The 22,200-nt window shown below is 37.2% G+C and overlaps 2 protein-coding genes across 2 annotated transcripts in view; both read left to right on the plus strand.

Annotated features, from left to right (window-relative positions):
- Nucleotides 1-21,223, plus strand: part of LOC143915888 (uncharacterized) — a 42,704-nt gene extending 21,481 nt beyond the window's left edge. The window contains exon 2 of the mRNA XM_077436709.1: nucleotides 20,954-21,223. Within this exon, the coding sequence (XP_077292835.1) occupies nucleotides 20,954-21,223 (270 nt within the window). The remainder of the gene's footprint in view (nucleotides 1-20,953) is intronic.
- The window catches only part of LOC143915452 (uncharacterized), a 668,062-nt gene that overhangs the window by 529,085 nt on the left and 116,777 nt on the right, over nucleotides 1-22,200 (plus strand). The window lies entirely within an intron of this gene.

Consider the following 22,200-nt stretch of genomic DNA (forward strand, 5'->3'; position numbering starts at 1 on the left):
GGTTAGGTTTGGTGAGGTTAGCGAGTTTTGTGTAAATCTTACAATCTCGAATTCTTTGATTTCGGTGATGGTTAGGTTAGGCTAGGTTAGATTAGGTTGAGTTTGGCGCGATGATTAGATTAGGTGATGATTTGATTAGGTTGAGTTTGGTTTGGTGAGGTGAGCAAGTTTTGATCAAATCTTACAATCTCAAATTCTTTGATTTCGGTGATGGTTGGGTTAGGTTGGGTTAGGTTTGGTGAGGTAAGCGAGTTTTGAGTAAATCAAACAATCTCGATTTTTTGATTTCGGTGATGATTAGGTTAGGTTGGGTTAGGTTTGGTGAGGTTAGCGAGTTTTGTGTAAATCTTACAATCTCGAATTATTTGATTTCGGTGAAGGTTGGGTTAAGTTAGGTTAGGTTTGGTGAGGTTAGTATGAATTGGGTGTAATTTTGTAATGTCGAATTCTTTGATTTCGTTGATGGTTGGTTTAGGTTGGGTTAGGTTTGGTGAGGTAAGGGAGTTTTGTGTAAATCTTACAATCTCGAATTCTTTGATTTCGGTGATGGTTAGGTTAGGTAAGGTTAGGTTTGGTGAGGTTAGCGAGTTTTGTGTATATTTTTGCAATGTCGAATTCTTTGATTTCGGTGATGATAAGGTTAGGTTAGGTTAGGTTAGGTTAGGTTAGGATAGGTGAGGTGAGCGAGTTTTGAGTAAATCTTACAATCTCGAATTCCTTGATTTCGGTGATAGTTGGGTTAGGTTGGGTTAGGTTTGGTAAGGTAAGCGAGTTTTGAGTAAATCAAACAATCTCGATTCTTTGATTTCGGTGATGGTTAGGTTAGGTTGGGTTAGGTTTGGTGAGGTAAGAGAGTTTTGAGTAAATCTTACAATCTCGAATTCTTTGAATTCGGTGATGGTTAGGTTAGGTTGGGTTAGGTTTGGTGAGGTAATCATGAATTGTGTATAATTTAGTAATGTCGAATTCTTTGATTTCGGTGATGATAAGGTTAGATTGGGTTTGGTTTGGTAACGTTAGCGAGTATTGTGTAAATCATACAATCTCGAATTTTTTGATTTCGGTGATGGTTAGGTTAGGTTGGGTTAGGTTTGGTGAGGTAAGCATGAATTGTGTATATTTTTGTATATGTCAAATTCTTTGATTTCGGTGATGATTAGGTTAGGTTGAGTTTGGTTTGGTGAGGTTAGCGAGTTTTGAGTAAATCTTACAATCTCAAATTCTTTGATTTCCGTGACGGTTAGGTTAGGTTGGGTTAAGTTTGGTGAGGTTAGCGAGTTTTGTGTAAATCTTACAATCTCGAATTTTTTGATTTCGTTGATGGTTAGGTAAGGTTGGGTTAGGTTTGGTGAGGTTAGCGAGTTTTGTGTAAATCTTAAAATCTCGAATTCTTTGATTTCGGTGATGGTTAGGTTAGGTTAGGTTAGGTTTGGAGAGGTTAGCGAGTTTTTTGTTTATCTTACAATCTCGAATTCTATGATTTTGGTGATGGTTAGGTTAGGTTGGGTTAGGTTTGGTGAGGTTAGCGAGTTTTGTGTAAATCTTACAATCTCGAATTCTTTGATTTCGGTGATGGTTAGGTTAGGCTAGGTTAGATTAGGTTGAGTTTGGCGCGATGATTAGATTAGGTGATGATTTGATTAGGTTGAGTTTGGTTTGGTGAGGTGAGCAAGTTTTGATCAAATCTTACAATCTCAAATTCTTTGATTTCGGTGATGGTTGGGTTAGGTTGGGTTAGGTTTGGTGAGGTAAGCGAGTTTTGAGTAAATCAAACAATCTCGATTTTTTGATTTCGGTGATGATTAGGTTAGGTTGGGTTAGGTTTGGTGAGGTTAGCGAGTTTTGTGTAAATCTTACAATCTCGAATTATTTGATTTCGGTGAAGGTTGGGTTAAGTTAGGTTAGGTTTGGTGAGGTTAGTATGAATTGGGTGTAATTTTGTAATGTCGAATTCTTTGATTTCGTTGATGGTTGGTTTAGGTTGGGTTAGGTTTGGTGAGGTAAGGGAGTTTTGTGTAAATCTTACAATCTCGAATTCTTTGATTTCGGTGATGGTTAGGTTAGGTAAGGTTAGGTTTGGTGAGGTTAGCGAGTTTTGTGTATATTTTTGCAATGTCGAATTCTTTGATTTCGGTGATGATAAGGTTAGGTTAGGTTAGGTTAGGTTAGGTTAGGATAGGTGAGGTGAGCGAGTTTTGAGTAAATCTTACAATCTCGAAATCCTTGATTTCGGTGATAGTTGGGTTAGGTTGGGTTAGGTTTGGTAAGGTAAGCGAGTTTTGAGTAAATCAAACAATCTCGATTCTTTGATTTCGGTGATGGTTAGGTTAGGTTGGGTTAGGTTTGGTGAGGTAAGAGAGTTTTGAGTAAATCTTACAATCTCGAATTCTTTGAATTCGGTGATGGTTAGGTTAGGTTGGGTTAGGTTTGGTGAGGTAATCATGAATTGTGTATAATTTAGTAATGTCGAATTCTTTGATTTCGGTGATGATAAGGTTAGATTGGGTTTGGTTTGGTAACGTTAGCGAGTATTGTGTAAATCATACAATCTCGAATTTTTTGATTTCGGTGATGGTTAGGTTAGGTTGGGTTAGGTTTGGTGAGGTAAGCATGAATTGTGTATATTTTTGTATATGTCAAATTCTTTGATTTCGGTGATGATTAGGTTAGGTTGAGTTTGGTTTGGTGAGGTTAGCGAGTTTTGAGTAAATCTTACAATCTCAAATTCTTTGATTTCCGTGACGGTTAGGTTAGGTTGGGTTAAGTTTGGTGAGGTTAGCGAGTTTTGTGTAAATCTTACAATCTCGAATTTTTTGATTTCGTTGATGGTTAGGTAAGGTTGGGTTAGGTTTGGTGAGGTTAGCGAGTTTTGTGTAAATCTTAAAATCTCGAATTCTTTGATTTCGGTGATGGTTAGGTTAGGTTAGGTTAGGTTTGGAGAGGTTAGCGAGTTTTTTGTTTATCTTACAATCTCGAATTCTATGATTTTGGTGATGGTTAGGTTAGGTTGGGTTAGGTTTGGTGAGGTTAGCGAGTTTTGTGTAAATCTTACAATCTCGAATTCTTTGATTTCGGTGATGGTTAGGTTAGGCTAGGTTAGATTAGGTTGAGTTTGGCGCGATGATTAGATTAGGTGATGATTTGATTAGGTTGAGTTTGGTTTGGTGAGGTGAGCAAGTTTTGATCAAATCTTACAATCTCAAATTCTTTGATTTCGGTGATTGTTAGGTTAGGTTGGTTTAGGTTTGGTGAGGTGAGCGAGTTTTGAGTAAATCTAACAATCTCGAATTCTTTGATTTCGGTGATGGTTGGGTTAGGTTGGGTTAGGTTTGGTGAGGTAAGCGAGTTTTGAGTAAATCAAACAATCTCGATTTTTTGATTTCGGTGATGATTAGGTTAGGTTGGGTTAGGTTTGGTGAGGTTAGCGAGTTTTGTGTAAATCTTACAATCTCGAATTATTTGATTTCGGTGATGGTTGGGTTAAGTTAGGTTAGGTTTGGTGAGGTTAGTATGAATTGGGTGTAATTTTGTAATGTCGAATTCTTTGATTTCGTTGATGGTTGGGTTAGGTTGGGTTAGGTTTGGTGAGGTAAGGGAGTTTTGTGTAAATCTTACAATCTCGAATTCTTTGATTTTGGTGATGGTTAGGTTAGGTAAGGTTAGGTTTGGTGAGGTTAGCGAGTTTTGTGTATATTTTTGCAATGTCGAATTCTTTGATTTCGGTGATGATAAGGTTAGGTTAGGTTAGGTTAGGTTAGGTTAGGATAGGTGAGGTGAGCGAGTTTTGAGTAAATCTTACAATCTCGAATTCCTTGATTTCGGTGATAGTTGGGTTAGGTTGGGTTAGGTTTGGTGAGGTAAGCGAGTTTTGAGTAAATCAAACAATCTCGATTCTTTGATTTCGGTGATGGTTAGGTTAGGTTGGGTTAGGTTTGGTGAGGTAAGAGAGTTTTGAGTAAATCTTACAATCTCGAATTCTTTGAATTCGGTGATGGTTAGGTTAGGTTGGGTTAGGTTTGGTGAGGTTATCATGAATTGTGTATAATTTAGTAATGTCGAATTCTTTGATTTCGGTGATGATAAGGTTAGATTGGGTTTGGTTTGGTAACGTTGGCGAGTATTGTGTAAATCACACAATCTCGAATTTTTTGATTTCGGTGATGGTTAGGTTAGGTTGGGTTAGGTTTGGTGAGGTTAGCATGAATTGTGTATATTTTTGTATATGTCAAATTCTTTGATTTCGGTGATGATTAGGTTAGGTTGAGTTTGGTTTGGTGAGGTTAGCGAGTTTTGAGTAAATCTTACAATCTCAAATTCTTTGATTTCCGTGACGGTTAGGTTAGGTTGGGTTAAGTTTGGTGAGGTTAGCGAGTTTTGTGTAAATCTTACAATCTCGAATTTTTTGATTTCGTTGATGGTTAGGTAAGGTTGGGTTAGGTTTGGTGAGGTTAGCGAGTTTTGTGTAAATCTTACAATCACGAAATCTTTGATTTCGGTGATGGTTAGGTTAGGTTAGGTTAGGTTTGGAGAGGTTGGCGAGTTTTTTGTTTATCTTACAATCTCGAATTCTATGATTTTGGTGATGGTTAGGTTAGGTTGGGTTAGGTTTGGTGAGGTTAGCGAGTTTTGTGTAAATCTTACAATCTCGAATTTTTTGATTTCGGCGATGGTTAGGTAAGGTTGGGTTAGGTTTGGTGAGGTTAGCGAGTTTTGTGTAAATCTTACAATCTCGAATTCTTTGATTTCGGTGATGGTTAGGTTAGGTTAGGTTAGATTAGGTTGAGTTTGGCGCGATGATTAGATTAGGTGATGATTTGATTAGGTTGAGTTTGGTTTGGTGAGGTGAGCAAGTTTTGATCAAATCTTACAATCTCAAATTCTTTGATTTCGGTGATTGTTAGGTTAGGTTGGTTTAGGTTTGGTGAGGTCAGCGAGTTTTGTTTATATTTTAGCAATGTCGAATTCTTCGATTTCGTTGATGATTAGTTTAGGTTGGGTTAGGTTTGGTGGGGTAAGCGATTTTTGAGTAAATCTTACAATCTCGAATTATTTGGTTTCGGTGATGGTTAGGTTAGGTTGGGTAAGGTTTGGTGAGGTTAGCATGAATTGTGTATAATTTTGTAATGTCAAATTCTTTGATTTTGGTGATGATTAGATTAGATTGAGTTTGGTTTGGTGAGGTGAGCGAGTTTTGAGTAAATCTAACAATCTCGAATTCTTTGATTTCGGTGATGGTTGGGTTAGGTTGGGTTAGGTTTGGTGAGGTAAGCGAGTTTTGAGTAAATCAAACAATCTCGATTTTTTGATTTCGGTGATGATTAGGTTAGGTTGGGTTAGGTTTGGTGAGGTTAGCGAGTTTTGTGTAAATCTTACAATCTCGAATTATTTGATTTCGGTGATGGTTGGGTTAAGTTAGGTTAGGTTTGGTGAGGTTAGTATGAATTGGGTGTAATTTTGTAATGTCGAATTCTTTGATTTCGTTGATGGTTGGGTTAGGTTGGGTTAGGTTTGGTGAGGTAAGGGAGTTTTGTGTAAATCTTACAATCTCGAATTCTTTGATTTCGGTGATGGTTAGGTTAGGTAAGGTTAGGTTTGGTGAGGTTAGCGAGTTTTGTGTATATTTTTGCAATGTCGAATTCTTTGATTTCGGTGATGATAAGGTTAGGTTAGGTTAGGTTAGGTTAGGTTAGGTTAGGTTAGGTTAGGATAGGTGAGGTGAGCGAGTTTTGAGTAAATCTTACAATCTCGAATTCCTTGATTTCGGTGATAGTTGGGTTAGGTTGGGTTAGGTTAGGTGAGGTAAGCGAGTTTTGAGTAAATCTTACAATCTCAAATTCTTTGATTTCCGTGACGGTTAGGTTAGGTTGGGTTAAGTTTGGTGAGGTTAGCGAGTTTTGTGTAAATCTTACAATCTCGAATTTTTTGATTTCGTTGATGGTTAGGTAAGGTTGGGTTAGGTTTGGTGAGGTTAGCGAGTTTTGTGTAAATCTTAAAATCTCGAATTCTTTGATTTCGGTGATGGTTAGGTTAGGTTAGGTTAGGTTTGGAGAGGTTAGCGAGTTTTTTGTTTATCTTACAATCTCGAATTCTATGATTTTGGTGATGGTTAGGTTAGGTTGGGTTAGGTTTGGTGAGGTTAGCGAGTTTTGTGTAAATCTTACAATCTCGAATTCTTTGATTTCGGTGATGGTTAGGTTAGGCTAGGTTAGATTAGGTTGAGTTTGGCGCGATGATTAGATTAGGTGATGATTTGATTAGGTTGAGTTTGGTTTGGTGAGGTGAGCAAGTTTTGATCAAATCTTACAATCTCAAATTCTTTGATTTCGGTGATGGTTGGGTTAGGTTGGGTTAGGTTTGGTGAGGTAAGCGAGTTTTGAGTAAATCAAACAATCTCGATTTTTTGATTTCGGTGATGATTAGGTTAGGTTGGGTTAGGTTTGGTGAGGTTAGCGAGTTTTGTGTAAATCTTACAATCTCGAATTATTTGATTTCGGTGAAGGTTGGGTTAAGTTAGGTTAGGTTTGGTGAGGTTAGTATGAATTGGGTGTAATTTTGTAATGTCGAATTCTTTGATTTCGTTGATGGTTGGTTTAGGTTGGGTTAGGTTTGGTGAGGTAAGGGAGTTTTGTGTAAATCTTACAATCTCGAATTCTTTGATTTCGGTGATGGTTAGGTTAGGTAAGGTTAGGTTTGGTGAGGTTAGCGAGTTTTGTGTATATTTTTGCAATGTCGAATTCTTTGATTTCGGTGATGATAAGGTTAGGTTAGGTTAGGTTAGGTTAGGTTAGGATAGGTGAGGTGAGCGAGTTTTGAGTAAATCTTACAATCTCGAAATCCTTGATTTCGGTGATAGTTGGGTTAGGTTGGGTTAGGTTTGGTAAGGTAAGCGAGTTTTGAGTAAATCAAACAATCTCGATTCTTTGATTTCGGTGATGGTTAGGTTAGGTTGGGTTAGGTTTGGTGAGGTAAGAGAGTTTTGAGTAAATCTTACAATCTCGAATTCTTTGAATTCGGTGATGGTTAGGTTAGGTTGGGTTAGGTTTGGTGAGGTAATCATGAATTGTGTATAATTTAGTAATGTCGAATTCTTTGATTTCGGTGATGATAAGGTTAGATTGGGTTTGGTTTGGTAACGTTAGCGAGTATTGTGTAAATCATACAATCTCGAATTTTTTGATTTCGGTGATGGTTAGGTTAGGTTGGGTTAGGTTTGGTGAGGTAAGCATGAATTGTGTATATTTTTGTATATGTCAAATTCTTTGATTTCGGTGATGATTAGGTTAGGTTGAGTTTGGTTTGGTGAGGTTAGCGAGTTTTGAGTAAATCTTACAATCTCAAATTCTTTGATTTCCGTGACGGTTAGGTTAGGTTGGGTTAAGTTTGGTGAGGTTAGCGAGTTTTGTGTAAATCTTACAATCTCGAATTTTTTGATTTCGTTGATGGTTAGGTAAGGTTGGGTTAGGTTTGGTGAGGTTAGCGAGTTTTGTGTAAATCTTAAAATCTCGAATTCTTTGATTTCGGTGATGGTTAGGTTAGGTTAGGTTAGGTTTGGAGAGGTTAGCGAGTTTTTTGTTTATCTTACAATCTCGAATTCTATGATTTTGGTGATGGTTAGGTTAGGTTGGGTTAGGTTTGGTGAGGTTAGCGAGTTTTGTGTAAATCTTACAATCTCGAATTCTTTGATTTCGGTGATGGTTAGGTTAGGCTAGGTTAGATTAGGTTGAGTTTGGCGCGATGATTAGATTAGGTGATGATTTGATTAGGTTGAGTTTGGTTTGGTGAGGTGAGCAAGTTTTGATCAAATCTTACAATCTCAAATTCTTTGATTTCGGTGATTGTTAGGTTAGGTTGGTTTAGGTTTGGTGAGGTGAGCGAGTTTTGAGTAAATCTAACAATCTCGAATTCTTTGATTTCGGTGATGGTTGGGTTAGGTTGGGTTAGGTTTGGTGAGGTAAGCGAGTTTTGAGTAAATCAAACAATCTCGATTTTTTGATTTCGGTGATGATTAGGTTAGGTTGGGTTAGGTTTGGTGAGGTTAGCGAGTTTTGTGTAAATCTTACAATCTCGAATTATTTGATTTCGGTGATGGTTGGGTTAAGTTAGGTTAGGTTTGGTGAGGTTAGTATGAATTGGGTGTAATTTTGTAATGTCGAATTCTTTGATTTCGTTGATGGTTGGGTTAGGTTGGGTTAGGTTTGGTGAGGTAAGGGAGTTTTGTGTAAATCTTACAATCTCGAATTCTTTGATTTTGGTGATGGTTAGGTTAGGTAAGGTTAGGTTTGGTGAGGTTAGCGAGTTTTGTGTATATTTTTGCAATGTCGAATTCTTTGATTTCGGTGATGATAAGGTTAGGTTAGGTTAGGTTAGGTTAGGTTAGGATAGGTGAGGTGAGCGAGTTTTGAGTAAATCTTACAATCTCGAATTCCTTGATTTCGGTGATAGTTGGGTTAGGTTGGGTTAGGTTTGGTGAGGTAAGCGAGTTTTGAGTAAATCAAACAATCTCGATTCTTTGATTTCGGTGATGGTGAGGTTAGGTTGGGTTAGGTTTGGTGAGGTAAGAGAGTTTTGAGTAAATCTTACAATCTCGAATTCTTTGAATTCGGTGATGGTTAGGTTAGGTTGGGTTAGGTTTGGTGAGGTTATCATGAATTGTGTATAATTTAGTAATGTCGAATTCTTTGATTTCGGTGATGATAAGGTTAGATTGGGTTTGGTTTGGTAACGTTGGCGAGTATTGTGTAAATCACACAATCTCGAATTTTTTGATTTCGGTGATGGTTAGGTTAGGTTGGGTTAGGTTTGGTGAGGTTAGCATGAATTGTGTATATTTTTGTATATGTCAAATTCTTTGATTTCGGTGATGATTAGGTTAGGTTGAGTTTGGTTTGGTGAGGTTAGCGAGTTTTGAGTAAATCTTACAATCTCAAATTCTTTGATTTCCGTGACGGTTAGGTTAGGTTGGGTTAAGTTTGGTGAGGTTAGCGAGTTTTGTGTAAATCTTACAATCTCGAATTTTTTGATTTCGTTGATGGTTAGGTAAGGTTGGGTTAGGTTTGGTGAGGTTAGCGAGTTTTGTGTAAATCTTACAATCACGAAATCTTTGATTTCGGTGATGGTTAGGTTAGGTTAGGTTAGGTTTGGAGAGGTTGGCGAGTTTTTTGTTTATCTTACAATCTCGAATTCTATGATTTTGGTGATGGTTAGGTTAGGTTGGGTTAGGTTTGGTGAGGTTAGCGAGTTTTGTGTAAATCTTACAATCTCGAATTTTTTGATTTCGGCGATGGTTAGGTAAGGTTGGGTTAGGTTTGGTGAGGTTAGCGAGTTTTGTGTAAATCTTACAATCTCGAATTCTTTGATTTCGGTGATGGTTAGGTTAGGTTAGGTTAGATTAGGTTGAGTTTGGCGCGATGATTAGATTAGGTGATGATTTGATTAGGTTGAGTTTGGTTTGGTGAGGTGAGCAAGTTTTGATCAAATCTTACAATCTCAAATTCTTTGATTTCGGTGATTGTTAGGTTAGGTTGGTTTAGGTTTGGTGAGGTCAGCGAGTTTTGTTTATATTTTAGCAATGTCGAATTCTTCGATTTCGTTGATGATTAGTTTAGGTTGGGTTAGGTTTGGTGGGGTAAGCGATTTTTGAGTAAATCTTACAATCTCGAATTATTTGGTTTCGGTGATGGTTAGGTTAGGTTGGGTAAGGTTTGGTGAGGTTAGCATGAATTGTGTATAATTTTGTAATGTCAAATTCTTTGATTTTGGTGATGATTAGATTAGATTGAGTTTGGTTTGGTGAGGTGAGCGAGTTTTGAGTAAATCTAACAATCTCGAATTCTTTGATTTCGGTGATGGTTGGGTTAGGTTGGGTTAGGTTTGGTGAGGTAAGCGAGTTTTGAGTAAATCAAACAATCTCGATTTTTTGATTTCGGTGATGATTAGGTTAGGTTGGGTTAGGTTTGGTGAGGTTAGCGAGTTTTGTGTAAATCTTACAATCTCGAATTATTTGATTTCGGTGATGGTTGGGTTAAGTTAGGTTAGGTTTGGTGAGGTTAGTATGAATTGGGTGTAATTTTGTAATGTCGAATTCTTTGATTTCGTTGATGGTTGGGTTAGGTTGGGTTAGGTTTGGTGAGGTAAGGGAGTTTTGTGTAAATCTTACAATCTCGAATTCTTTGATTTCGGTGATGGTTAGGTTAGGTAAGGTTAGGTTTGGTGAGGTTAGCGAGTTTTGTGTATATTTTTGCAATGTCGAATTCTTTGATTTCGGTGATGATAAGGTTAGGTTAGGTTAGGTTAGGTTAGGTTAGGTTAGGTTAGGTTAGGATAGGTGAGGTGAGCGAGTTTTGAGTAAATCTTACAATCTCGAATTCCTTGATTTCGGTGATAGTTGGGTTAGGTTGGGTTAGGTTAGGTGAGGTAAGCGAGTTTTGAGTAAATCAAACAATCTCGATTCTTTGATTTCGGTGATGGTTAGGTTAGGTTGGGTTAGGTTTGGTGAGGTAAGAGAGTTTTGAGTAAATCTTACAATCTCGAATTCTTTGAATTCGGTGATGGTTAGGTTAGGTTGGGTTAGGTTTGGTGAGGTTATCATGAATTGTGTATAATTTAGTAATGTCGAATTCTTTGATTTCGGTGATGATAAGGTTAGATTGGGTTTGGTTTGGTAACATTAGCGAGTATTGTGTAAATCATACAATCTCGAATTTTTTGATTTCGGTGATGGTTAGGTTAGGTTGGGTTAGGTTTGGTGAGGTTAGCATGAATTGTGTATATTTTTGTATATGTCAAATTCTTTGATTTCGGTGATGATTAGGTTAGGTTGAGTTTGGTTTGGTGAGGTTAGCGAGTTTTGAGTAAATCTTACAATCTCAAATTCTTTGATTTCGGTGATGGTTGGGTTAGGTTGGGTTAGGTTTGGTGAGGTTAGCATGAATTGTGTATATTTTTGTATATGTCAAATTCTTTGATTTCGGTGATGATTAGGTTAGGTTGAGTTTGGTTTGGTGAGGTTAGCGAGTTTTGTGTAAATCTTACAATCTCGAATTTTTTGATTTCGTTGATGGTTAGGTAAGGTTGGGTTAGGTTTGGTGAGGTTAGCGAGTTTTGTGTAAATCTTACAATCTCGAATTCTTTGATTTCGGTGATGGTTAGGTTAGGTTAGGTTAGGTTTGGAGAGGTTAGCGAGTTTTTTGTTTATCTTACAATCTCGAATTCTATGATTTTGGTGATGGTTAGCTTAGGTTGGGTTAGGTTTGGTGAGGTTAGCGAGTTTTGTGTAAATCTTACAATCTCGAATTTTTTGATTTCGGCGATGGTTAGGTAAGGTTGGGTTAGGTTTGGTGAGGTTAGCGAGTTTTGTGTAAATCTTACAATCTCGAATTCTTTGATTTCGTTGATGGTTAGGTTAGGTTAGGTTAGATTAGGTTGAGTTTGGCGCGATGATTAGATTAGGTGATGATTTGATTAGGTTGAGTTTGGTTTGGTGAGGTGAGCAAGTTTTGATCAAATCTTACAATCTCAAATTCTTTGATTTCGGTGATTGTTAGGTTAGGTTGGTTTAGGTTTGGTGAGGTTAGCGAGTTTTGTTTATATTTTAGCAATGTCGAATTCTTCGATTTCGTTGATGATTAGTTTAGGTTGGGTTAGGTTTGGTGGGGTAAGCGAATTTTGAGTAAATCTTACAATCTCGAATTATTTGGTTTCGGTGATGGTTTGGTTAGGTTGGTTTAGGTTTGGTGAGGTATGCGAGTTTTGAGTAAATCTTACAATCTCGAATTCTTTGAATTCGGTGATGGTTAGGTTAGGTTGGGTTAGGTTTGGTGAGGTTATCATGAATTGTGTATAATTTAGTAATGTCGAATTCTTTGATTTCGGTGATGATAAGGTTAGGATGGGTTTGGTTTGGTAACGTTAGCGAGTATTGTGTAAATCATACAATCTCGAATTTTTTGATTTCGGTGATGGTTAGGTTAGGTTGGGTTAGGTTTGGTGAGGTTAGCATGAATTGTGTATATTTTTGTATATGTCAAATTCTTTGATTTCGGTGATGATTAGGTTAGGTTGAGTTTGGTTTGGTGAGGTTAGCGAGTTTTGAGTAAATCTTACAATCTCAAATTCTTTGATTTCCGTGACGGTTAGGTAAGGTTGGGTTAGGTTTGGTGAGGTTAGCGAGTTTTGTGTAAATCTTACAATCTCTAATTCTTTGATTACGGTGATGGTTAGGTTAGGTTAGGTTAGATTAGGTTGAGTTTGGCGCGATGATTAGATTAGGTGATGATTTGATTAGGTTGAGTTTGGTTTGGTGAGGTGAGCAAGTTTTGATCTAATCTTACAATCTCAAATTCTTTGATTTCGGTGATGGTTAGGTTAGGTTGGTTTAGGTTTGGAGAGGTTAGCGAGTTTTGTTTATATTTTAGCAATGTCGAATTCTTCGATTTCGTTGATGATTAGTTTAGGTTGGGATAGGTTTGGTGGGGTAAGCGAATTTTGAGTAAATCTAACAATCTCGAATTCTTTGATTTCGGTGATGGTTGGGTTAGGTTGGGTTAGGTTTGGTGAGGTAAGCGAGTTTTGAGTAAATCAAACAATCTCGATTTTTTGATTTCGGTGATGGTTAGGTTAGGTTGGTTTAGGTTTGGTGAGGTAAGCGAGTTTTGAGTAAATCTTACAATCTCGAATTCTTTGATTTCGGTGATGATAAGGTTAGGTTGGGTTTGGTTTGGTAACGTTAGCGAGTATTGTGTAAATCTAACAATCTCGAATTTTTTGATTTCGGTGATGGTTAGGTTAGGTTGGGTTAGGTTTGGTGAGGTTAGCATGAATTGTGTATATTTTTGTATATGTCAAATTCTTTGATTAGGTTAGGTTGAGTTTGGTTTGGTGAGGTTAGCGAGTTTTGAGTAAATCTTACAATCTAAAATTCTTTGATTTCCGTGACGGTTAGGTTAGGTTGGGTTAAGTTTGGTGAGGTTAGCGAGTTTTGTGTAAATCTTACAATCTCGAATTTATTGATTTCGGTGATGATTAGGTTAGCTTGGGTTAGGTTTGGTGAGGTTAGCGAGTTTTGTGTAAATCTTACAATCTCGAATTTTTTGATTTCGGTGATGGTTAGGTAATGTTGGGTTAGGTTTGGTGAGGTTAGCGAGTTTTGTGTAAATCTTACAATCTCGAATTCTTTGATTTCGGTGATGGTTAGGTTAGGTTAGGTTAGGTTTGGAGAGGTAAGCGAGTTTTTTGTTTATCTTACAATCTCGAATTCTATGATTTCGGTGATGGTTAGGTTAGGTTGGGTTAGGTTTGGTGAGGTTAGCGAGTTTTGTGTAAATCTTACAATCTCGAATTTTAATGATTTCAGCGATGGTTAGGTAAGGTTGGGTTAGGTTTGGTGAGGTTAGCGAGTTTTGTGTAAATCTTACAATCTCGAATTCTTTGATTTCGGTGATGGTTAGGTTAGGTTAGGTTAGATTAGGTTGAGTTTGGCGTGATGATTAGATTAGGTGATGATTTGATTAGGTTGAGTTTGGTTTGGTGAGGTGAGCAAGTTTTGATCAAATCTTAAAATCTCAAATTCTTTGATTTCGGTGATGGTTAGGTTAGGTTGGTTTAGGTTTGGTGAGGTTAGCGAGTTTTGTGTAAATCTTACAATCTCGAATTCTTTGATTTCGGTGATGGTTAGGTTAGGTAAGGTTAGGTTTGGAGAGGTAAGCGAGTTTTTTGTTTATCTTACAATCTCGAATTCTATGATTTCGGTGATGGTTAGGTAAGGTTGGGTTAGGTTTTGTGAGGTTAGCGAGTTTTGTGTAAATCTTACAATCTCGAATTCTTTGATTTCGGTGATGGTTAGGTTAGGTAAGGTTAGATTAGGTTGAGTTTGGCGTGATGATTAGATTAGGTGATGATTTGATTAGGTTGAGTTTGGTTTGGTGAGGTGAGCAAGTTTTGATCAAATCTTACAATCTCAAATTCTTTGATTTCGGTGATGGTTAGGTTAGGTTGGTTTAGGTTTGGTGAGGTTAGCGAGTTTTGTTTATATTTTAGCAATGTCGAATTCTTCGATTTCGATGATGATTAGGTTAGGTTGGGTTAGGTTTGGTGGGGTAAGCGAATTTTGAGTAAATCTTACAATCTCGAATTATTTGGTTTCGGTGATGGTTAGGTTAGGTTGGGTAAGGTTTGGTGAGGTAAGCATGAATTGTGTATATTTTTGTAATGTCAAATTCTTTGATTTCGGTGATGATTAGATTAGGTTGAGTTTGGTTTGGTGAGGTGAGCGAGTTTTGAGTAAATCTTACAATCTCGAATTCTTTGATTTCGGTGATGGTTGGGTTAGGTTGGGTTAGGTTTGGTGAGGTAAGCGAGTTTTGAGTAAATCAAACAATCTTGATTCTTTGATTTCGGTGATGGTTAGGTTAGGTTGGTTTAGGTTTGGTGAGGTAAGCGAGTTTTGAGTAAATCTTACAATCTCGAATTCTTTGAATTCGGTGATGGTTAGGTTAGGTTGGGTTAGGTTTGGTGAGGTTATCATGAATTGTGTATAATTTAGTAATGTCGAATTCTTTGATTTCGGTGATGATAAGGTTAGGTTGGGTTTGGTTTGGTAACGTTAGCGAGTATTGTGTAAAACTTACAATCTCGAATTTTTTGATTTCGGTGATGATAAGGTTAGGTTGGGTTTGGTTTGGTAACGTTAGCGAGTATTGTGTAAATCTTACAATCTCGAATTTTTTGATTTCGGTGATGGTTAGGTTAGGTTGGGTTAGGTTTGGTGAGGTTAGCATGAATTGTGTATATGTTTGTATATGTCAAATTCTTTGATTTTGGTGATGATTAGGTTAGGTTGAGTTTGGTTTGGTGAGGTTAGCGAGTTTTGAGTAAATCTTACAATCTCAAATTCTTTGATTTCCGTGACGGTTAGGTTAGTTTGGGTTAAGTTTGGTGAGGTTAGCGAGTTTTGTGTAAATCTTACAATCTCGAATAGTTTGATTTTGGTGATGGTTAGGTTGGGTTAGGTTAGGTTTGGTGAGGTTCGCAAGTTTTGTGCAAATCTTACAATCTCGAATTTATTGATTTCGGTGATGATTAGGTTAGGTTGGGTTAGGTTTGGTGAGGTTAGCGAGTTTTGTGTAAATCTTACAATCTCGAATTTTTTGATTTCGGTGATGGTTAGGTAAGGTTGGGTTAGGTTTGGTGAGGTTAGCGAGTTTTGTGTAAATCTTACAATCTCGAATTCTTTGTTTTCGGTGATGGTTAGGTTAGGTTAGGTTAGGTTTTGTGAGGTTAGCGAGTTTTGAGTAAATCTTTAAATCTCGAATTATTTGATATCGGTGATGGTTAGGTAAGGTTGGGTTAGCTTTGGTGAGGTGAGCGAGTTTTTTTGTAAATCTAACAATCTATAATTCTTTGACTTCTGTGATGGTTAGGTTAGGTTGGGTTAGGTTTGGTGAGTTTAGCGAGTTTTGTGTAAATATTACAATCTAGATTTCTTTGATTTCGGTGATAGTTAGGTTAGGTTGGGATAGGTTTGGTGAGGTTAACGAGTTGTGTGTAAATCTTACAATCTCGAATTCTTCGATTTCGTTGACGGTTAGGTTAGGTTGGGTTAGGTTTGGTGAGGAAAGCGAGTTTTGTGTAAATCTTACAATCTCGAATTATTTGGTTTCGGTGATGGTTAGGTTAGGTTGGGTAAGGTTTGGTGAGGTTAGCATGAATTGTGTATATTTTTGTAATGTCAAATTCTTTGATTTTGGTGATGATTAGATTAGGTTGAGTTTGGTTTGGTGAGGTGAGCGAGTTTTGAGTAAATCTAACAATCTCGAATTCTTTGATTTCGGTGATGGTTGGGTTAGGTTGGGTTAGGTTTGGTGAGGTAAGCGAGTTTTGAGTAAATCAAACAATCTCGATTTTTTGATTTCGGTGATGGTTAGGTTAGGTTGGTTTAGGTTTGGTGAGGTAAGCGAGTTTTGAGTAAATCTTACAATCTCGAATTCTTTGATTTCGGTGATGATAAGGTTAGGTTGGGTTTGGTTTGGTAACGTTAGCGAGTATTGTGTAAATCTTACAATCTCGAATTTTTTGATTTCGGTGATGGTTAGGTTAGGTTGGGTTAGGTTTGGTGAGGTTAGCGAGTTTTGAGTAAATCTTACAATCTAAAATTCTTTGATTTCCGTGACGGTTAGGTTAGGTTGGGTTAAGTTTGGTGAGGTTAGCGAGTTTTGTGTAAATCTTACAATCTCGAATTTATTGATTTCGGTGATGATTAGGTTAGCTTGGGTTAGGTTTGGTGAGGTTAGCGAGTTTTGTGTAAATCTTACAATCTCGAATTTTTTGATTTCGGTGATGGTTAGGTAATGTTGGGTTAGGTTTGGTGAGGTTAGCGAGTTTTGTGTAAATCTTACAATCTCGAATTCTTTGATTTCGGTGATGGTTAGGTTAGGTTAGGTTAGGTTTTGTGAGGTTAGCGAGTTTTGAGTAAATCTTTAAATCTCGAATTATTTGATATCGGTGATGGTTAGGTAAGGTTGGGTTAGCTTTGGTGAGGTGAGCGAGTTTTTTTGTAAATCTAACAATCTATAATTCTTTGACTTCTGTGATGGTTAGGTTAGGTTGGGTTAGGTTTGAAGAGGTTAGCTAGTTTTTTGTATATTTTTGCAATGTCGATTTCTTTGATTTCGGTGATAGCTAGGTTAGGTTGGGATAGGTTTGGTGAGGTTAACGAGTTGTGTGTAAATCTTACAATCTCGAATTCTTCGATTTCGTTGATGGTTAGGTTAGGTTGGGTTAGGTTTGGTGAGGAAAGCGAGTTTTGTGTATATCTCACAATCTCGAATTCTTTGGTTTCGGTGATGGTTATTTTAGGTTGGGTTAGGTTTGGTGAGTTAAGCGAGTTTTGTGTAAATATTACAATCTCGATTTCTTTGATTTCGGTGATAGTTAGGTTAGGTTGGGATAGGTTTGGTGAGGTTAACGAGTTGTGTGTAAATCTTACAATCTCGAATTCTTCGATTTCGTTGATGGTTAGGTTAGGTTGGGTTAGGTTTGGTGAGGAAAGCGAGTTTTGTGTATATCTCACAATCTCGAATTCTTTGGTTTCGGTGATGGTTATTTTAGGTTGGGTTAGGTTTGGTGAGTTAAGCGAGTTTTGTGTAAATATTACAATCTCGATTTCTTTGATTTCGGTGATAGTTAGGTTAGGTTGGGATAGGTTTGGTGAGGTTAACGAGTTGTGTGTAAATCTTACAATCTCGAATTCTTCGATTTCGTTGATGGTTAGGTTAGGTTGGGTTAGGTTTGGTGAGGAAAGCGAGTTTTGTGTAAATCTTACAATCTCGAATTATTTGGTTTCGGTGATGGTTAGGTTAGGTTGGGTAAGGTTTGGTGAGGTTAGCATGAATTGTGTATATTTTTGTAATGTCAAATTCTTTGATTTTGGTGATGATTAGATTAGGTTGAGTTTGGTTTGGTGAGGTGAGCGAGTTTTGAGTAAATCTAACAATCTCGAATTCTTTGATTTCGGTGATGGTTGGGTTAGGTTGGGTTAGGTTTGGTGAGGTAAGCGAGTTTTGAGTAAATCAAACAATCTCGATTTTTTGATTTCGGTGATGGTTAGGTTAGGTTGGTTTAGGTTTGGTGAGGTAAGCGAGTTTTGAGTAAATCTTACAATCTCGAATTCTTTGATTTCGGTGATGATAAGGTTAGGTTGGGTTTGGTTTGGTAACGTTAGCGAGTATTGTGTAAATCTTACAATCTCGAATTTTTTGATTTCGGTGATGGTTAGTTTAGGTTGGGTTAGGTTTGGTGAGGTTAGCATGAATTGTGTATATTTTTGTATATGTCAAATTCTTTGATTAGGTTAGGTTGAGTTTCGTTTGGTGAGGTTAGCGAGTTTTGAGTAAATCTTACAATCTAAAATTCTTTGATTTTCGTGACGGTTAGGTTAGGTTGGGTTAAGTTTGGTGAGGTTAGCGAGTTTTGTGTAAATCTTACAATCTCGAATTTATTGATTTCGGTGATGATTAGGTTAGCTTGGGTTAGGTTTGGTGAGGTTAGCGAGTTTTGTGTAAATCTTACAATCTCGAATTTTTTGATTTCGGTGATGGTTAGGTAATGTTGGGTTAGGTTTGGTGAGGTTAGCGAGTTTTGTGTAAATCTTACAATCTCGAATTCTTTGATTTCGGTGATGGTTAGGTTAGGTTAGGTTAGGTTTGGAGAGGTAAGCGAGTTTTTTGTTTATCTTACAATCTCGAATTCTATGATTTCGGTGATGGTTAGGTTAGGTTGGGTTAGGTTTGGTGAGGTTAGCGAGTTTTGTGTAAATCTTACAATCTCGAATTCTTTGATTTTGGTGATGGTTAGGTTGGGTTAGGTTAGGTTTGGTGAGGTTTGCAAGTTTTGTGCAAATCTTACAATCTCGAATTTATTGATTTCGGTGATGATTAGGTTAGGTTGGGTTAGGTTTGGTGAGGTTAGCGAGTTTTGTGTAAATCTTACAATCTCGAATTTTTTGATTTCGGTGATGGTTAGGTAATGTTGGGTTAGGTTTGGTGAGGTTAGCGAGTTTTGTGTAAATCTTACAATCTCGAATTCTTTGATTTCGGTGATGGTTAGGTTAGGTTAGGTTAGGTTTGGAGAGGTAAGCGAGTTTTTTGTTTATCTTACAATCTCGAATTCTATGATTTCGGTGATGGTTAGGTTAGGTTGGGTTAGGTTTGGTGAGGTTAGCGAGTTTTGTGTAAATCTTACAATCTTGAATTTTAATGATTTCAGCGATGGTTAGGTAAGGTTGGGTTAGGTTTGGTGAGGTTAGCGAGTTTTGTGTAAATCTTACAATCTCGAATTCTTTGATTTCGGTGATGGTTAGGTTAGGTTAGGTTAGATTAGGTTGAGTTTGGCGTGATGATTAGATTAGGTGATGATTAGGTTAGGTTGAGTTTGGCGTGATGATTAGATTAGGTGATGATTTGATTAGGTTGAGTTTGGTTTGGTGAGGTGAGCAAGTTTTGATCAAATCTTACAATCTCAAATTCTTTGATTTCGGTGATGGTTAGGTTAGGTTGGTTTAGGTTTGGTGAGGTTAGCGAGTTTTGTTTATATTTTAGCAATGTCGAATTCTTCGATTTCGATGATGATTAGGTTAGGTTGGGTTAGGTTTGGTGAGGTTAGCGAGTTTTGTGTAAATCTTACAATCTCGAATATTTTGATTTTGGTGATGGTTAGGTTGGGTTAGGTTAGGTTTGGTGAGGTTCGCAAGTTTTGTGCAAATCTTACAATCTCGAATTTATTGATTTCGGTGATGATTAGGTTAGGTTGGGTTAGGTTTGGTGAGGTTAGCGAGTTTTGTGTAAATCTTACAATCTCGAATTTTTTGATTTCGGTGATGGTTAGGTAAGGTTGGGTTAGGTTTGGTGAGGTTAGCGAGTTTTGTGTAAATCTTACAATCTCGAATTCTTTGATTTCGGTGATGGTTAGGTTAGGTTAGGTTAGATTAGGTTGAGTTTGGCGTGATGATTAGATTAGGTGATGATTAGGTTAGGTTGAGTTTGGCGTGATGATTAGATTAGGTGATGATTTGATTAGGTTGAGTTTGGTTTGGTGAGGTGAGCAAGTTTTGATCAAATCTTACAATCTCAAATTCTTTGATTTCGGTGATGGTTAGGTTAGGTTGGTTTAGGTTTGGTGAGGTTAGCGAGTTTTGTTTATATTTTAGCAATGTCGAATTCTTCGATTTCGATGATGATTAGGTTAGGTTGGGTTAGGTTTGGTGAGGTTAGCGAGTTTTGTGTAAATCTTACAATCTCGAATAGTTTGATTTTGGTGATGGTTAGGTTGGGTTAGGTTAGGTTTGGTGAGGTTCGCAAGTTTTGTGCAAATCTTACAATCTCGAATTTATTGATTTCGGTGATGATTAGGTTAGGTTGGGTTAGGTTTGGTGAGGTTAGCGAGTTTTGTGTAAATCTTACAATCTCGAATTTTTTGATTTCGGTGATGGTTAGGTAAGGTTGGGTTAGGTTTGGTGAGGTTAGCGAGTTTTGTGTAAATCTTACAATCTCGAATTCTTTGATTTCGGTGATGGTTAGGTTAGGTTAGGTTAGGTTTTGTGAGGTTAGCGAGTTTTGAGTAAATCTTTAAATCTCGAATTATTTGATTTCGGTGATGGTTAGGTAAGGTTGGGTTAGCTTTGGTGAGGTGAGCGAGTTTTTTTGTAAATCTAACAATCTATAATTCTTTGACTTCTGTGATGGTTAGGTTAGGTTGGGTTAGGTTTGAAGAGGTTAACGAGTTGTGAGTAAATCTCACAATCTCGAATTCTTTGATATCGGTGATGGTTAGGTAAGGTTGGGTTAGGTTTGGTGAGGTTAGTGAGTTTTGTGTAAAACTTACAATCTCGAATTCTTCGATTTCGGTGATGGTTGTGTGTTGATGAATGTGTGTTCGCAGAATACGAGAGGAAAAGCCTGTTCCTCTTGTTCCTGTTGTATCCTGCTCGCGCAAATTAAGTGAGTATGTACCGTTTACCATGCACCCTTTTTTTTATCTTTCGACTTTAGCTCTTTCGATTTTAGATCTTTGCGTTTTCGGGCGTTTCAAATTCGGGCCCGTGAGGGAGACCCTAATGTGCGATCGATAAATCGGATTATCACTCCGTCTGTGAATCCTTTGAAAAGTGTCTTCGTAAATGAAATTGAATACAGATGGGACAATAATTGAGATTATTTGATTGTTTGGGATTTGAATTCTCGAAATATCGGAAATTATAAGTAGCTTATCAATCACGGATTATGTAAGGATCTGCCAGCCTTTGAAATGTTGACAAAATACGACAGACAGTTGAATACATAGATTGAAATTAATTCGGAACGTTTTCCAAGAATTAATTCTTTTAATTACAAAACCCATCTGGATTCGCAAAGACAGCTCATTCATAACGCATCAATGAAAAGACGAATCGTTGGCCATTTAGCGCTCCAAGGTCGCCATTGGCCTCATTAATATCCAGAAATGGAAACGGGAATCAGGCAAGGGCGTGAAGCGCAACCCCATCCCCCACTCGTCCCGTCCCATCCCGCCAAAGACCGAGGCAATCAATAATTGTCACCTCTGGCACTGCGTCCAAGGGATGTGGCACATAAATCCGTCGACCGCAAAACCAACCCCGTCAGTTTCCATCTCCGACTCTGACGAAATGTTTAGAATCGCTGGTCGACGAAAACCGATCGAACCTACGTGGTGATAAAATACAATAATAATAATAAAATACAATAATACGTGATGATAAAATACAATGTGATTCAAATTTTTATTGGTATTCGTACTGTTATTAAGAATTCTTTATTAACTGTAAAGGGAATTGTTTTCATGTGGCGTCACGCATTACAATTTTTTTGCACGATTCAATTCACCTCACCTCCCCCTCTTCCACCTCTACCTAGCCCCATTTTTGAGATTTACCTCACAGATTTTACCTGATTCTCACCTAGTATATGTGTAGAAAGTATTACGTTTTCATTATGTAGTGTGTATTGTAAAACACTGTTTGGGTATCGGATCTATGTATCCTAGTATGGTTAATTTTTTGGAATGTTGAACTTCTTGGCCAGCACTTAAAATAAAATGACAGTATTCAATATTGGTATTATGTTGCTATAAACGTTGGGATTACGATGTTTGAGTTGAAGTATTGTCTGGAGTTTGAATAGAAGTTGTAGTTAAAGTCGAAGTCATAGTTAGAGTTGAAGTAATAATCCAAGAAAGAAGCCTTGTAATAGTCAAGACGAAGTAGTTTTTGAAATTGAGATTCAGACACTTAAATTGCAGTTTAAGACTTAAATTTGTCTTTGCAGTAAAAGCTAGATGGAATTGGATGGAATGTACGTACATACATATGTGTATGGAGTTGAAAGAGTCGAAGTTGAAGGATTTGGAGTCAGATGTGTTGGTTTTCTCCACAACTCGTGGAAAATGTTAACTTTTCCTTACAGCAAGAAAGATTAAATCAATTTTTAAAGTGAATTATTTTTTCTGTCGGCTTTGGAGTAGATTTAAGTATAAAAAATACTAAAAAAATAAATGATAAATAATAAATGATAACCTTCATATTTGAAAGTGGGATTAGTCCACTTTTTTTCATTTCGAGAAATCTTTCGCAAAATATTAAATACAATGTTGCGTTTAACAGTAATAAAAACAATACTGGTGGCTTGTAATACG

This window comes from Arctopsyche grandis, chromosome 8 (assembly GCF_051622035.1).
Source record: "Arctopsyche grandis isolate Sample6627 chromosome 8, ASM5162203v2, whole genome shotgun sequence".
In the NCBI taxonomy this organism is placed as follows: Eukaryota; Metazoa; Arthropoda; class Insecta; order Trichoptera; family Hydropsychidae; genus Arctopsyche; species Arctopsyche grandis.